Below are 18056 nucleotides of genomic sequence, written 5' to 3'. Positions count from 1 at the left end.
GTTGGCACAGCCACGCTTCTTCCAGAGGCTCTAGGGGGGTCTGTTCCTTGCCTCCTGACAGCATTACTTGACGGTGCATGCATTACTCCAATCTCTACTTCGGTCTTCACATTGCCTTCTCCTCTCTGTGATGCCTTCTCCTATTTTGTCTCCAATTTCCCTCTGACTCTCTCTTAAAAAGAAACATGTGATTGCGTTTAGGGCCCAAGTGGATAAATTAGAATAATCTCCCCATTTCAAGATCTCTAAGTTATCCTATCTGCAAAGACCCTTTTTCTAAATACAGTAAGGCTTACAGGTTCCAGGGATTAGGACTTGGGATATTTTGGGGGTGGGGGAGCATTTTTAGCTTACCACATGCCTTCTGTAACTTAAATCGCAAATGTTGAGGCTATTTTTGTGAAAATCATGCTAAATGCACCATTACGATCTAAAACACAGGAATAACAACATTTGTAACAAATCTGCTAAAGCATTTTGTTCCTTCTGGATAAAAAGCTGGTCATCAAAAATATAAAAATAATGGAATATTGTGACTTGACCATGGCATCCCTCCAATCCCCTTCGGACAGAAGCGTGTTGCCCGGCTAAGGGACTGTCAGCCCTGTTCTTACCCCAGCAGGCTAGCAAAGTAAATGTGCGTGCTTCTGGTGTGGAGGAACTTCCGCTCCCTAGAATCTAACTAGAGAATATAGCTCCTAGGGCTATGATGCGGTTCTTACTGAAAAACTTAAAGGCAAGATACGATGCTTGTGAAGAATTGCCTAAAAATCCTCTTTCGACAGAGCTTACATTTTATCCAAAAACCAAGACAGTTCATTGGAGAGACAGGTACTTGGGCCCCACTGTTCTGGCGTGAGGCCAATGAGCTGTGCCCAAGGACATTAAAACACACCCCCACAGCTGTGTTGTAGAATCCACTGGTGCGATGTGAGGCCGGGAGCTGGCCATCCGTCAGCATACCCTTCATGAAGATCCACAGCAGAACATTTCTCTCTAGACCTGGTGGAGGGCAGCTCCTCTGATGAACGCCATTCATCTTAGAGTGTGACGCTACTCCCTTTGCGTCCTGCCTACAGCGTATCCATTCATCCCAAGCTCCTTTCAGAGCCTGTGATGCAAACTTTCATGTGTTCGAAAGCCTCACTCTGACTTTATTACATGTTCCCTTCTCCCTCTCTTTTTCTCACTTAAAATGAAGTAATAATAAGTGGGACACCTGGGTGGCTTAGTGGTTAAAGCCTCTGCCTTGGGCTCAGGTCATGATCCCAGTGTCCTGGCATCGAGCCCCCGCATAGGGCTCTCTGCTCAGCAGGGAGCCTGCTTCCCTTCCTCTTTCTCTGCCTGCCTCTCTGCCTACATGTGATCTGTCTATCAAATAAAATAAATAAATAATCTTTAAAATGAAATAATAATAAGTGAATATTTAAGTAGATCCTTTTTTCTACGGGTAAGGAAGAGTGTTAAGCAATACATATGACTTTTGAAAAACACATGATTGAATTAGGTTCTGATCTGTTCATTTTTTTTTTTAAAGATTTTATTTATTTGACAGAGATCTCAAGTAGGCAGAGAGGCAGGCAGAGAGAGGGGGAAGCAGGCTCCCTGCTGAGCAGAGAGCCCGATGTGGGGCTCGATCCCAGGACCCTGAGATCATGACCTGAGCCGAAGGCAGAGGCTTTAACCCACTGAGCCACCCAGGCGCCCCTGATCTGTACATTTTTGATGGAAAAATAAAGTGACCCCATACTTTCATGCAACATAGTCCTTAAAGCTAGGCAAGAACTAAAACTGGACCCTCTTTGTCTGGGGCATACCTCAGCATGGGCTTCAGCTTTTCCAAGGTGACCGGTTGCATCATTTGAAAATATCAGCCATAAAAATAACCTTAAAAAAGCTTTGTTAATGCTGATAATCCAGTCAATAATAAATATGGCTCCTTGCTATTTCAGAAGCAAGAATTGTAGCTACTTCCTCCACCCTTATTGAAGACTCGAGTGCCCCTGGAGGAATGCCTCATCATTTCTCCAGATAAGCAAGAACCAGAGAATACCCCATGGACTGTTCCAGCACTTTTAAATCCCACTGACTTATCTTCCCGTTGGAAACTGAGCCCTTCTTTACCATTCATTAAAATTACATAACAGTCCTTCTCCAAAGCTGTTCACTTGTCCTTTATCCCTAAAGTCACCTGTGAAACAGGCATCCCACACTCTCATATACGGCATTTAGTAAAGAGGAAGTGGAGGATGCCAAACGAGGGGATAGAAAAAGAAGACTCCTACTTCACTTCCATTAAGAAATGCAAATTTCCCACAAATAGTAGGTGGCTTCATTTTGTAAAGTTAAACAAGACAGATTCAGAAATCCTTCCCATGATTAAATTTAGGAACAGTGAACAACTTTGCTACAAAAGTCTTTGGAGTTACCCCATGTTTATTGGCTGCTGAAGAGGGTAAGCCACTCTTGGCCTGGGAACCTTGTCTAACACTAGTTACAGAGGTCTCCGTGCTTCCTGGTATGTTTCCAATAAATACTTGGGAAGCATATTCTTGTCCCAACTCAGTTCCTAACTTGTGTCCTTTTATTGTTGCTTATTTATTTACAATACCCCGTCCCTTCTTTGCAGCCAAGGTCTACAGGATGAAAAAGCATATTACAGGAAAACTAATGATCATGATGCCAACTCTAATTCCAGTACAGGGTAGAGAAAGAGAAATTTCCATGACAAACGAGCAGATGATTCAGTGAAGGTGTTATTAAATGTATTATTATAAATGTTGGACCTGATAATTAGACGATGACTATGACTGAGTCAGAGAGCAAGAACTTCAATCTAGTGTCAAGTTATTTAACTGCAATATCTAGAAACACACGCATGTCATATTTCAAATTAACTGAGAACAACACAAACCATATAATAGTCAGCCTGAAAACTGCAGGTGCATGAGGTTAATACTTAGTGAGAAGAATGCTAAACCCAATGTCATTTCACCTATCAGTAACTACCCTAAGCGTCCTGGACTAATTTTTTTCTTTTTGCATTGAGGTGCTAGACAGTTAAAAATGTTCACCTATGTGGCATTTGACACAGTTGATGCTTTAAGAAAAAAAAAAAAAAAAAAACCTCATCTGATTTTCACAAAAACCAAGCAGGAAGATCACTTTCTATTCTAATTTTTTAAATGAGAAAACTGAGGCTCAGAATGGCCAAGTATTTTGTCCAAAGCCACACACCTGGTGGAGGGGAGGTGGTAGGCTGACCCCACGTCCACCAGCCTAACCCTTAGTTCTACTTCTGTTTGGCCATACAGGGACAAATTTTCCCTTTCACTTGATTCATTTCACTGGAATGCTGATGTGCTTGGGAAATACAAAAATCCAGTCCACTCAAAGACTGCTTCTCTTATTATTTTGAAACAATTCAACAGTAACGCCTGAATTTATTGAACTGACCCATTGCACATTTCTGTGCCAAATGAAAACATCAACATACCCTTTTACGAAGTTTTTCTGCAGCATCAAGTTCAGCTTTAATAGTCTTATCAAATTTATTTAATAGTTTAGGCTTCTTTTTCTTAACTGAAAGAAAAAAGAGGTTTTTATTTTGTATTTCTTTGTCTAGAAATAGTTCTTAAGAATAGTGATGTACGAATAACAAGAAAACTCTCCGTGCAGGAGCAAACACACTCCCGGCTCACCTCTTTCCACCCCCCCATCCCCGGGAGGACATAGGCAGCAGCTGCCAAGTGAGATAACACAGCCCTTACTTATATGCTCAGGGGTGTTCCGAGGAGCCTGGGTGGGTACTGGTATCCTGAAACTCACAGGGATACTGGCCTAGTTTCTGGGAGGAAAATGGTAGGTGTGATTTATAAACTTAGGATCGACTTCTTGGCTAAGTGCGCAAGACTGCGGAGAAGAACAGAATTTCACAGTCTAGCACGGACGGTCTTCCTGTTGCATCATGGGCTTACCACTCCAGCTATATTCCATCCTTCAGCCAAACATGACCATCCTGTGTTCCTCAAATAAGCTCTGTACCGTTTCTGACCCTACTTTCTCTAAGTAAAATGGCCTATTCCTTTGTTGGTTGTAAATATGTTCACCCTTCAACAACTAACTCAAAACCCTTCTGCCTTCCTCACTGCATTCCCCCTCTGGACTGAAGTCCCCATTACTCTGCGTATTTCTTTCATGGGCCTTCTCTCATGGGACATGTATTATAATAATTTCTGCAACTTAGTCCTTTTCCAAAACCTAAGCTCCTACAGAGGGGCGCCGTGTTGTAGGCACAAGCTGAATTGGTTCATGCTCACTGAGCATGAAGTCACATCCAGTGGTGGGTGGGGAGGTCCTGCTGGGGCCCACCTGGCAGTGCCCGTGGGGTGGATGGGTGCCGTGTGCTCCCTGGAAGCCTAAAGCTAACCATCCTGCTTGAGGGCTCAGGAGAATGACAAGAGGAGGGCATGGAAGGGTAAGTGGGATGTTCTAGATAGAGGAGGAGACTGGTGGTGGGACAGGGGATGGAGTGGGGGAGACAGAGAATGAGAACAATGAGAAGGGATGTTCTCCATCAATGTTCTGACCCTGAACCCATCCATCCATTGCTCTGCTGTCTCCTGTCACACAGGAGGAGGGTCTCTCCTTCCTAAGGTCCCCCCCCCCCCCCGCCACACACACACCCCTGTCCTCTGCCTTCTGTACCTCCTGAGTGTCTCCTCACTCCCTGGCTCTATTCTGGGCATCTATTTTCATTTAATAATGCTGAGGTCTTTGCTGTCCTAAAGTAAGACAAACCTCAGCCTACCCTCCTCTACCTGCCATTCTCTCTTACCCTCCTCTCATTCCTGGCTCCCTCTCAACTCATGGTGCTCTGGCTTCCTCACCCAATACAGGGCAGAAGCAAGTCTTCTGGAAGAGAGAGGTGCTGAGTGGCTAAGAGTCAGATGACAGGTCTGAGTCCCAGCTCTGTGACTTCTAAACTTTGTGACCTCAGCCAGGCTGCTACTAAACTTTTCTGACTCCTGCTTCCCTCATCTGTAAAAATTGAGTTAAGTCAATATTGCACTTGAGAGGAGAGCACAGTGCTCCCTACGTTACGGGCTCCCTAACAACGACTGATGCCTCCTGCCATCTCTGCATGCCCATTTGTTCCTTTTCCTTCCTATCCTACCTGACTCCTCTGCAGCACCTGGCACAGCTGACTCCTCCCTTCTTCCCAAACTGAATGCTCTCCTTGACTTCTGTGTTGCCCACTTTCCTAGTTTTCCTCCTTATTCTGTAGCCTCTTCATGTCCTCCTTGGGTCCTCTGTGGCTCCTGCCCTCTGCGGCTCCCTAGGGTCAGTCTTCAGCCCTGTACAGGGCTTTAACAGTTTAATTTCCAAATGGGGCTACAAATTAACAGGTTAATGTTCTTTTGCATTACAAAAATCGTAAATCTGTGGGCCTATAATTTATGACACGGATGCCTCACACGCAAGATAGGAAATCGAATGCACTACTGCTCACCACTCTTATCATTCTCATATCTGTCCTCTTCCAGAGGATGACATCAGAGCCATCTGGTTGTCCAAATCACAAAACTAGTTAGAGACGGCAAACAGAACAGGGCAAAGAAGGAGCATGTGGATTTGTCCAAATGGACTGAATAGAATCACGACTTTTTTTAGCATTTGCTCTGTGCCAGTCCACATGCTGGGTGCTTTTTTTTTTTTTTTTTTTTAATTTTTAATTTTTTAATTTCTTTTCAGTGTACCCCCGTGCCGGGTACTTTACCTATACCTCCTTTTATTGTCTTAACCTCCCAGACATAGTGAATTTAACTTCATAGGTATGCCACTGGGGTACCAAAAGGGTCAGTTCCTTAATACCTCCCCTCTCCCATCCACACAGGAAGAGACACACTTAGTTCCCACTCAAATGGTTTCCAAAGGGAGGGACATTCCCCCAAAACTCTTGGCCTCTTGCCTCTCCCCATAGGGGTGTTGGTGTGACTTATCTGCTCACTGGGTTGGGGGAGATGACAAGCTTGTTTGGTTCTGTCCCACCCTCTCTCTTCCTCCCAGTAGCACATGTAGTATGTTGAGCTGATGGCAGTCTTACAGGGAGGCCCCCACGTGGGTGAACTAGGGCTGCCTAGAGTGGGCAATTATGTCTAATTCTGGGGTTCATTATTAATCAACCCATTATTCCTGCTCATCTATGCTCCATTCTCCAATTCCACTATCATCAGCAGGAAAGCGGACACTCTGATCACCTTTCCTTTATTTCACTCCTCGTGCATTTTTGAAAATGGTCATGCTCTTTTATTTGTTTATTCTACCTTTTTCTTCCCCTCTCTCTGAGCTCTCAGGACCCCTATTGTTATAGAAATATAAATGGCTAAAGCAGAGACTGACAAAACAGTGAATAATGGGGTGTTTTCAGCTGCATGTCATTATACGTTAGCATATATGCTGAGGATATGGAAAACAAATTGATGTTTGACTGACTCACTGACTTATGTCTCTCAATTGCTCATTTCAGTTTTGCAGAAGTCTCTGTCAGCAGAACACCAGCGGGACCAAGAAAGCCTGGCGTGCACCTGACTACAGGACGTTACTGGTTTTCCCAAATCTGTCACCCATTTTATAAAGTTAACATGAGATTTATCTATAAGAAGAAAAATAAATTATTGGCAGTTCAACATAGTCAGCAGTAAAATAATAGGCTTGTTAAACAGTTGTACATTTTAAGTATCTTGATGTCAAAATATTTCAATAGTGTCACAAAAAGACAAAATATTAACAATCTTCTTTATCTCTTTTCACAGATCTTCAAGTATAGTCGTTCCCACTTCTCTTCTCTTTGAAATTCAAGTTTGGTCCCTATCATGACTATTTTTATTTTTAAATGTATAAAAAGCCCAAGGCAATTTTCCCAATTCTAAAAAACACAGAGCTCTTCCTTCTTATTATGGAGAGGCACATGGCCAAGCCACAGAGACAATGAGTTCTCATGGTTAGTGATGGGACCAGGCTCCTAGGTGGTCTGGGCCTCAGTTTTCTCATCTACAAATGAATGGTATGGGCTGACTGTGTTAAGACCTCTTTGAACTTGGAAATCCCATGTTTTTAATTTTCAGTTGATGGAAATCATGTTAATAATCTTTCAAAGCAGACCTAGAAGGCACTGGAATGAACTGTTATTTTGTTGAACATGGTTTTAAAAACAATGGTTTAGAAGGAAGCTGTGCATGCTATATTAAACTTTGTATAAAAATAATCACTGTCATTGCAAGTATTTTAATTTTTTCCAAAACCATGAAAGTGCGTTTCAGTTGCATTTCAAATTCTCCATTCCCTTGCCATACCATGGTTGAAACATTAAGAGGAAATAAGAAGAAAAAAGAAAGACAATAAAAGAATAACTAACAGTATGAGGAAAGCTCTAGCAATATATACTTAGATTATATAAAAATGAATACTGGTTCCCTTCCATTTCCACTTGGTCCATCAATGAAGATGTTTTTATATTATGGTACATGGGTAGAATTTGACCACCAAGAAAAACAGACACAGGACCTCTGCATTACTCTGTGTTCTAAACCCACTGCATTAAAAAGAGTGATGAAAATGGAAATGTCTGCCATATGTTAGATAGAAAGCAACAATTTCCTAACCAGTCTCCCTGCTTCCAGTCTGTCCCCATGGTCTACACTGTCCTGAGGATCTTCCTGCTCATGTCTCCCACTCTTTAAATACACCCATGGATCCCTGAACATACAAAATGAAAATGAAATTCCTTAGAAAGCCATGCCAGCAGTCCTGATCCTGTTTGCTCTCCAAGAGAAATGAAATACGTCCACACAAAGACTTGGATATGCACACTCATTGCTGCACTGTTCACAGCAACCAAAAGGTACTTCACTGACTCATTCATTCTTTCAACGATTTGCTAAAATGCAACTGTGTTCCAAGGGCTGTGCTGGGAATTCAACAGACCTTCCTCAAGGAGGCTGCAGTCTTACTGAGAAGAAAGATGTAAATGGATAACTAACCTTGAGAGGAATGAATTTCAGAATGGACCAGGAGTGGTGCTAATCCATTTGGAAGGCAGAAGGGAAAGCTTCCTGGGGAAACTTAGAAATCAAGCATACCCAGCGGTGGCGGCATTATTCTGGGCAGAAGAAAGAGTAGCTATTTTGTAATTCAGTCACAACTGGGGAATTGTGCTTTCATCATTAGTTATTTCTCCTGTAAGTGAAAGGCCAAACATCTCCTTCTGCTTGGATGCTAGTGTTTGGTACCATATATGTGAATGCTCTTATTGAGGGAATCAGGGCTTTCCAGAATTTTAGAAAGCTGAGGTGGAGATATTGCTCAAGGACTCTGGGCTCTGACGTGTCTCTCCCTAGATCTGAGGATGTGGCATTAGATGCTGAGTGATGCTGAGCCTCCTTCAAGAGCTAGCAGAGGCCCAAAGTCCACATTTAGGAAGTCTAAGTTTTGTGGAGGGAGGAGGTACTCCCCAACTGTAAAAGATCAGTGGCATAGCAAGATTTGGACTTTTGAAAATATGCAAGACACAATGTGTACAACTCTAGCTCCCCACTCCAACCGAGATGAGGGATTCTTGATGCCAAGGGGTGCCACGCTGAAGGTCATGGCACCTGCGCCTACCCCAGGCTACCATTTTTTTTAAATACAATTTTCTGTGCTAACTAAGGGTCTTAAATTAACTGCACTCTGAGAGAAAGAAAGAATGAGAATTTCTCCCATTAAGTCAAAACCACCAAAATGCTTGCTTTATTTCAGGGAGATAATGTTCATCTCAAGCTATTTCACAGTTGTGTTACCTTCAACCACGTCTACGGTCTTTCACAAACCAGCCCCTAGTCTCTGTTTTCCTCTCTTGTTCTGTACCTGTAAAGCACTTTACGTTGCCTTTACATGGTCTCTCAAATACAGCATGAACTTTGGCACCTCTGTGAATCTTCTCATGGTGTTTTCTTTGGAAAATACTTCCCTCTATTTATACCACAGGATACTCTTCATTTCAACTTTTAAGACCTACTTTAAATGTCATTTCCTCTATTTAGTCATCTAAGACTTAATCATGAAAAAAAAAATACCCTCCTCTTCTGCCTCCACATAGCATTTTGTTTCTAGAAATAATAAACTTTTCAGGCTGTGTTCAAGTTGGTTGTATAATTAGCTTAGGCATACTCACTCTCTCTCTCTTCCTACCAACCCTCCTCAACCGCTGCTTGGTTGTTAGTTTGTGCGAGAAAAGAACTGTGCCTTCCTTGTAACTTATTCCCAGCATTTAGTACATGGCCGGGCCTACAGAGAAAGTCCTCAACAAATACTTAATAAAACATGTAAGGATGAGTGAATCAAGACATTATGAAAAGGAATGGGACAATGTCAATTTTAACTTGGGCCTATCAGCTATTTTTTAAAAAGCAGCAAATTATAAGCAACATGAAAATGAACGGAGAGCAGCTTGCTTTATAAAAAAGAAGCTCTAAACCAAAAAGTATCAGTGGACAACAGTGGGGGGGATAGAGGAAAAGGATGAGAAAAAGAAACAAGGTGTATGTAAGTTAATCCTCATTGAAAATATCATAGAGAACACTGATACTTAAATTCCTGTGTTTCATTCCATTAAATTTTTCAGTATATTCAGCAATTTAGAACACAAATGGCAGAATACTAGACACAACTACAGGGGCCAACGGCAGGCTGCCGGAAGATGTGCCACTTTAACATTAAGATTATTTTGAGTTAAAAGCCATCAAAGCCCAGCAGATACAGGAAAAGCTCTTTACCGCCCCAACAGCTGCCTAAAAGAATTTAGATAGAGGACCTGCTCCAGGATGAGAGCTCTCACCACAGATAACTACATTATGATATGAACTAGGTAGATGGACTGGGAGGAACTTAGCAAGGTCTGTTCGATCAAAGTTCCCTATGTCCCATAGTTACTGAGTGTTCCTGCAAACATTCATTTACCAAACATTTACTCTTTTTAATTTCCCCATGAATCGCATTCCTTCCAGATCCTACCCCCCTTTCTTCTTTGTTCAAAATGACCTACTGACTGTCTGGAATTTCCATCTGTGTATGGGTTCCCTGTTGGTATACAATTAAGTTTGATTTTCTCCTGTTAATCTGCATCATATCAAATTTGAGTCTTAGTCCAGTAAGAAGGATCTTGAAGGGCAGAGGAAATTCTTTCTTCCCAACATAACTAACCAGTAAGTTCTTAGACTGCAAAGTTCAGCTAATTTAGTAGAACATAAGTTCACAAAGCATCTTGCTTTTATGTTTTGAGTCACTGCTTAATGCCTTATCAAATTCTTTGCTGATAATAATAGCTGACATTTACTGTGCACTTCATTTGCTAGACATGAGTGACTCACCTAGGCTGTGCAAACTATAAACAAGAGGAACCAAGACTGGAACTTGGCATTATCCTGACTGCAGTGTCTATGCTTTCGCCATTTTGCTATCTATCTATCTATCTATCTATCTATCTATCTATCTAGCACCTGGCCCAAACTAGGGTGTTTCTAAGGGTTCTGAGAGTGATGACAGAATTAAGCATTGGTATTGCTGTTGCCAGAGACAAAGAATTCCTCTTCCCTTCAAGGTCCTTCTAGCTGGACTAAGAATGAAATTAACATGAGACACACTAGCAGGAGAAAATCAAATTTAATTTAAGTGTACAAGGAATCCAAACAGATACAGAAATTCACAAAGACAGTTGGGCAAAATGAGCTATATATGTCATCCTGAACTAAGAAAAAGGGAGTACGAGTCTAAGACTTCACAGGAAGGAATACAATTCACAGGGGAATAAGAAGAGCAAATATTTGGTCATTAGATGTTTCCCCTGACATATGTTTGGGCACTCAGATAAAATTTATCTCTAGTAATAACTCTTATTCCAAGAAAGACCCCCCAATTTAGATTCTTCAATGTGGTTAAGAGAGGGGCAGAAGTGTGTCTTGAGCCTATAGGTTCTAGATTATCTTCAGTGCAAAATAATCTTTATACCAAAGTAGCCCATCTTGAGGCAGCTTGCTCTTGGCCCATACATTGTGTAAAGGAATAAGTTGAACGTTGTACTGTAGTCTCAAAGGATAAAGGTAGTTAAATAACCACAGTAATTTTCCTTTCAGGTCTCAAAGATCCAGGGTTTACACGTTATGCAGACACATGGCTTAGTAGGATGATCACAGTGTAGAGTCTAGAGAGGCCTCAATTTTGCCCTTCTTAGGTGACTTGCTTAATTTTGCTTCCATGAAATTGGGAAAATATCTGACCCTCACCTACCAACCATAAAGGAGCACAAAACATCAATATAAATGTTAATCATTACTTCCCTCTATAACACCTTATTTTTTTAAAGATCTTATTTATTTATTTGACAGAGAGAGATCACAAGTAGGCAGAGAGGCAGGTGGGAGGGGGGCAGGCTCCTTGCTGAGCAGAAAGCCCTATGTGATGCAAGATCTTGATCCCAGGACCCTAAGATCATGACCTGAGCAGAAGGCAGAGGCTTAACCCATTGAGCCACCCAGGGACACCATCTATAACACCTTATTTTCATGTATCTTAAAATTCTGTTAATTAAATGGGAGATGTGTATGATATATCTTTGTAGGGGCATAAGGCAGACCATCCCAAGACTGGCCACTTTGGCATGAAGAAGATTTTGAGTTAAAAGCAATCTAGAGCGTATCATGCTTAGCGAAATAAGTCAAGCAGAGAAAGACAACTATCATATGATCTCCCTGATATGAGGAAGTGGTGATGCAACATGGGGGCTTAAGTGGGTACGAGAAGAATAAATGAAAGAAGATGGAATTGGGAGGGAGACAAACCATAAGTGACTCTTAATCTCACAAAACAAACTGAGGGTTGCTGGGGGGAGGGGGTTAGGGAGAAGGGGGTGGGATTATGGACATTGGGGAGGGTATGTGCTTTGGTGAGTGCTGTGAAGTGTGTAAACCTGGTGATTCACAGACCTGTACCCCTGGGGATAAAAATATATGTTTATAAAAAATAAAAAATTAAAAAAAAAAAAAAAACAATCAAAACCCAGCAGATTCAGGAAAAGGTCTCTACCCCTCTCTCAACTGCCTAAATTTACATTAGAAGGGAAATCTTGCACCAGGTAGAGAGCTATTAAAAGATCTCTGTTTATCTAAGAAAGTTATTTGCATAACAGAACAGCCTTTGTTTTCCAAACCTCCCCTCTCACCTTTCAGCTAAGGTCTACCTCCTCATTGTAAGCTCAGACCACCCTCCCACCCCCACCGCAGGGGTCTAAGCTCCTTAGATCAGGATGTCATATAAGCCTCATGTTGCCTGACAGTTCTTGGAGTTTCACGGCGCTGGATGCCCTGCTTATACAAAACTAAATGTGATTTTCTCCTGTTTATCGGTCTTATGCCAATTTCCTTCTTAGTCTAGCTGGAAGAGCCTTGAATAGAGGAAAATCCGCTCATTCCCAACACCTTATTAGCAAATGGTTTGAGGAATTTTATTTATTTAGTTAGTTAGTTAGTTTTAAGATACCAGATTTGCTCTGTAGTCAACCATCTCCCTGACAGAGATTTTGGGTGACTAATAACTTTGCCACACTATACCTGTAGCCAGTTGTATTTTCTGAGTCAACAAAGGACTAAGGACCTACGGGGCCACACTATCCTTGCTTTCCTTGCTCCCTAGACCCTGCTATGTGTCTCCAAGTAGAATGACATAAAATATGAAAGACTGCTTTTTGTTACAAGTATCCAAAGATGGGTTATGATAGGAAAACATTTAAACAGCAAAATAATTTTAAGGGAAGGAAGAGTAAGACCAAAATAAGACATTGAAGAAAAATGTGCTATCTGAAATGCAGCCTGAAGCTAAAATAATCACGTAATGCTCTATTGCAATATTATTCATGTTAATTAACAGTTACCCTAAGACAGACCTCATTACATATTCAAATCTTTCTGTATTAGAATTGGAAGTTAATTCTGCTTTTCTTTTTAAAACCAATGCTGAATTTAAATATAAGAAAAAAATAAATTTGTCTGGCATTGAGGTAAATCTATAAATTAAGAAAAATGGTTAAAAAAAAAGAAGAAGGAAACAACAGAGCAAAACATTCAAGACCTGAAGAATCCAGTGCTAAGATTTTTGATGGAATTCTCTCTGCTGGGTATAGAGAGAGCAAGCCCGTATCTGCACATTTACCCGTGTTCCTTCATGGCTTGGGCAGGGGAAGAGGATGGGAGCAGTCAGTTAGTTCTCTTTCATCTTTCATTTAAAAGTGTGAATTGTGCAAGGTATTTTAGGGGAACAAATTTTACCACTCCAAGATATGCCTCTTTGGCATATTGATTATTTTAAGCTGGTTATTTTCAAGAAACTGGAGACACAAAAAGAAGCTCTGAAAACTGAGAAGTAGTTACTTTTTTGTAAGAGACACTTACATTTATAAGGGCATTATCTTTTTTTTTTTTGGGAGAGAGAGAGAGAATGCATGCATGAGCAGGGGTAGGGGCGGAGGGAGAAGGAGAGAATCTTAAGCAGGCTCCATACTTAGCATAGAACAAGAACGACATCCATTTTTAAGGGTATCTCCCTCTCTGTCTTTAAGGGTGTCTTTCCCTCTCAGGAAGGAGGGATCACTCAATGTGCAGAAACTCTTATCAATGGAGGACGTCTGGACTTAAGTCTGCATAACAACCTTATACTTGTTTATTGTGTTTCTCCTACTAAGCTCCCATGACTGGCTCCCCAGCCCCACCATTTTTCACCTTTAACTGAATGGTATTTAAGGTGATGACTTCAGTCATTTTGGGAAGCTACTCAGTTTTCCTGGGTCTCTCCTGTGTATACAGAAGGCACACATGTTACTAAACTTCTGTTTTTTGCTGTTAATTTATCTTAAGCCAATTTACTTATTAGACCAAACAAAGAACCTAAAAGGGAAGAAGGGAATACTTTTCTGCCCCTACAGTATTCTATTGCTTTGCTTCACAGTGGGGTGTGAAAGAAATCTCCTATCATATCAAGACAGAGTCATGTTATTTGCTACCGAGAAACCCAATCAGCAGACAGCCATGCAAGTGCTTCTGGCAGGAGTCTTTGTATTATCGCTTCAAGTAAGGAAAATTACTGCATTTGATCCAAAAGAACCCCCTCCGAGACTGCCTCCTCTAATATCATCTACCTTGTAGGTCTATAGTACTGGAGAAGAGGTAAATCTGGGCAACTCTAGGCAGACTGTCTTACCTGCCAGTCCTTCACTGCACATGGGAGGGAAGGAGAGCGGCGCACCCTTCCTTTGCCTCCTACAGCTAAGGAACAAGGGGCTCTTGTTCTCCTCAGAAGTAATATCAACTATATAGCAGCAGGAGTTCAATATTCAAAGCATGCACCGAACAGTTAACATAAATATTTTTCAGCTGAGAGACACTAAGTAATACAACACAGTAAACATTATATAAAGGCCAATTGTTTTCATCTGCCCCCTCTATTGAAATAATGTGGGATTCCACTGGGAGCGTTCAGTGGAGGCAGCAACTATTCCAGTTTATTAAATGGAGTCCGCTGTCTCCCCATAGAGTTATTTTAATAAATTATACATCACTACCTTTCTAGACTAATAATCCTTTAACAGATGTGACCCCATATGTTAAATTAGAAATTTCAGAGACGCTAAGTGATGTGTTTTCTATACATAAAAGAAACCCTTTCAGTGCCAAGGCAGTCCACAGCCTTACCAACAGCTGCTTCAGACACTATGAATTTCATCTCTATGTGCACTGTTCCATTAGAGGACAGCCACTAACTCCCCCCCCCCAATTTTATTTTAGATACAGTTATAACAATCTTGCTCTTCTAGTCCTTGAACCGTTAACTCACTTTAAGTAACACAGTAGAGAGAATGAAGGCTGCTTGAGTCAGAGGTATACTCAGCAGTAAAAAGTAAAAGCTGACAGACCGGAGTCAGAAAGACAGAAAAACCAACAGAAATTAGCTTATTTCAGTATTGGCCAGACTGTGTAGAGATGCTATGCACTTCAACAGCCCCAAAAGGCATCACTGCACAGTAACTGATATTCATTAAAATGGGTTTCATAGTCTCCAATCACCAAGGAAAGTTAAATTATGTGCAGTATACGATTTTAGATGGTAGAGTTGCTTAAAAAGTATTTTAGAGATCTACCAAATTCGTAAATTTTGTTTACATAGTTCTTAAAGGTATTTGAGCCTTTAAAAAATAATTTTTCTAGGGATGCCTGGGTGACTCAGTCATTAAGCATCTGCATCCAGCTCAGGTCATGATCCCAGGGTCCTGGGATAGAGCCCTATACATCAGGCTCCCTGTTCGGCAGGAAGCCTGCTTCTCCCTCTGCCACTCCCCTTGCCTGTGTACCTGGTCTGGCTGTCTTTCTCTCTGTCAAATAAATAAATACAATCTTAAAAATATATATATTTCTATGGGGGCACCGGGATGGCTCAGTTGGTTGAGCATCTGAGCCTTGATTTTGACTCAGGTCATGATCTCAGGGTTGTAAGACAGAGCATGAAGCCTGCTTAAGATTCTCTCTCTCTGGTGTGCCTGGATGGGTCAGTCAGTTAAGTGTCTGCCTTCCACCTGGGTCATGATCCCAGGGTCTTGGGATGGAGCCCCATGTCAGACTCCCTGCTCAGTGTGGAGTCTGTGTATCCCTCTCTCTCTACACTTCCCCCTTGCTTGTTCTCTCTCCTCCCTCTCTTTTTCTCTCAAATAAATAAATAAAAATTTTAAAAAAAAGATTCTCTCTCCCTCTGCCCCTCCCCCAACTTGTGTGCATGCTCGCTCTCTCTCTCTCTCTCTTTATTAAAAATAAAAAAATAAATGTTTCTTTGAAATACTGATTTTCCAGTAATGTTAAATAAAGCAAGCAATGGCTTGCTGCTGTTAAATAAATAAAAATAAATAAATAAAAATAAAATAAATAAATTCCAGTAATGTTAAATAAAGCAAGCCTGGCTGTACATCAGTCCTACTGGGGAAACTTGAAACAAACAGACATTCCCAAGCACCATAGAGTAAGTATCTTAGGGGTGGGGATGTTGCAAAGGGGAGGAGATAAACATCTATATTAAAAAAAAAAAATAGTTACAGGTAACTCTGCTCTGTATAACACTGCAGATATATCTAAATATTAGTACACCTATATGAATGAATAATTTAGGTATTTGGAAGTTTAGTTTCTAATGCTACTTTATTTTTTTTGCTTATCAGATGTCAACATATATTTGCTTGTTGTTTTGTCAGCATTAATATTGGCTGATTATGATCTGTATACCTTTTAAGACACAAGTTACATTTGATTCATATGTTTTTAGATATTATGTGAGAATCACCACCCAAGTGGAAATCTTTAAGTATAATCCAATCACTATAATAAATTCCTAGAGTGCTTTGATAATTTCTCTGTATGTGAAGAAAATGAAAATCTGATATTATAGAATTTATTAATCTTGGTTTGTAGGAGTGGTGGTAAACATAAGATGACCACGAATTTTCAACAAGCAATCCAACTGTAAATATCTGGATCTCCAGGAAATGAAAAATAGTTGAGTTTATCAAAGAATAGCAAATAGAGTGGCAGATTAACTACTTTTAATATTTTAATGAATAGAAAAATACATGTTTAACTGATAGAATTTTCATTACAGACAAATGTGAATATAAATAAGAAACAGAAACATAAACCTATAACTCAATATATTTAAAAATAAAGCCATTGCCTTTCTGAAATAGATGCAGTAGAAATAACAATGAGAAAGGGGATCTTGTCTTCAAATATTAAGGTTGAGTGCATATATTCAAAACAAAACCAAATTTCTAAAAATTTCCATATCATATATGAAATAGTGGTTTTTGAGTTACTTTATATTGGAAAATGAAGGGTAGTGATTCCTGAGAGAGAGGAATCAAATTTTTCAAAACCAATGATAAAAAGAGAATTCTAAATGTAGACAGGAGAGAACAGACATGCTACATATAGGGAATAAAATAAGGATGACAGCAAACTTATTAGAAAAAATGGAAGGGAAAAGGGAATGGAGCAATTTTCTTTTACATACAGTTGACCCTTGAACATGAGTTTGAACTGGGTAGATCCACTTGTACATGAATTTTTTTAGATGCTGTAAATGTATTTTCTTTTCTGAAGTTAACTTTATTGTAAAAATACAGTATATAATAATATGATGTACAGGGGCGACTGGGTGGCTCAGTGGGTTAAAGCCTCTGCCTTCAGCTCAGGTCATGATCCCAGGGTCCTGGAATCCAGCCCCACATCGGGTTCTCTGCTCAGTAGGAAGCCTGCTTTCTCCCCTCTCTCTGCCTGCCTCTCTGCCTACGTGTGATCTCTGTCTGTCAAATAAATAAATAAAATCTTAAAAAAATAACATAATGTACAAAATCTGTGTTACTGAGCACTTATGTTATCAGTAAGGCTCTGAGCAGAGTGTTAGTAGTTAAGTTTTTGGGGAGTCAAAAGTTATAGTGGATTTTTGACTGTGCAGAGAGCTCAGTGCCTCTAACCCCTGCATTGTTCAAGGGTCAACTGTACTAACAACAACAACAAAAAAGCTAACTGAGAATTCTATACCCAGCAAAAATATCTCTCAAAACAAGGATGAAATACAGGCTCTGCAAAAATGCAAAAACTGAAAGAATTCATCACGAACTGGCCTGCACTATTAACATATGTTAAAAGACATCCTTCAAACAGAAGGAAACTGATAATAGATGGGAATATAGAATATACACATAAAAAAGAAAGAATTGGAAATGATAACTACATGAGTTACTATACATTTTCTTTCTAATTATTTAAATTTCTTTAAAAGCTGGGGCAACCAACTCTAGTTGGTTAAGCGTCTGCCTTTGGCTCAGGTCACTATCTCAGTGTCCTGGGATCAAGCCCTGCATTGGGCTCCCTGTTAAATGGGGAGGCTGCTTCTCCCTCTCCCTCTGCCTACTACTTCACTAGCTTCTG

At 40.6% G+C, this 18056-nt stretch overlaps 1 protein-coding gene across 4 annotated transcripts in view; it reads right to left on the bottom strand.

Annotated features, from left to right (window-relative positions):
- Positions 1–18056, bottom strand: part of ASPH (aspartate beta-hydroxylase) — a 215140-nt gene that overhangs the window by 70276 nt on the left and 126808 nt on the right. For all 4 annotated transcript variants that reach the window (XM_059166360.1, XM_059166361.1, XM_059166362.1 and 1 more), the window contains one exon: positions 3497–3582. In XM_059166360.1, the coding sequence (XP_059022343.1) occupies positions 3497–3582 (86 nt within the window). The remainder of the gene's footprint in view (positions 1–3496; positions 3583–18056) is intronic.

Source organism: Mustela lutreola, chromosome 3 (genome assembly GCF_030435805.1).
Source record: "Mustela lutreola isolate mMusLut2 chromosome 3, mMusLut2.pri, whole genome shotgun sequence".
NCBI classification, from domain to species: Eukaryota; Metazoa; Chordata; class Mammalia; order Carnivora; family Mustelidae; genus Mustela; species Mustela lutreola.
This window is presented reverse-complemented; position numbering and strand designations above follow the sequence as displayed.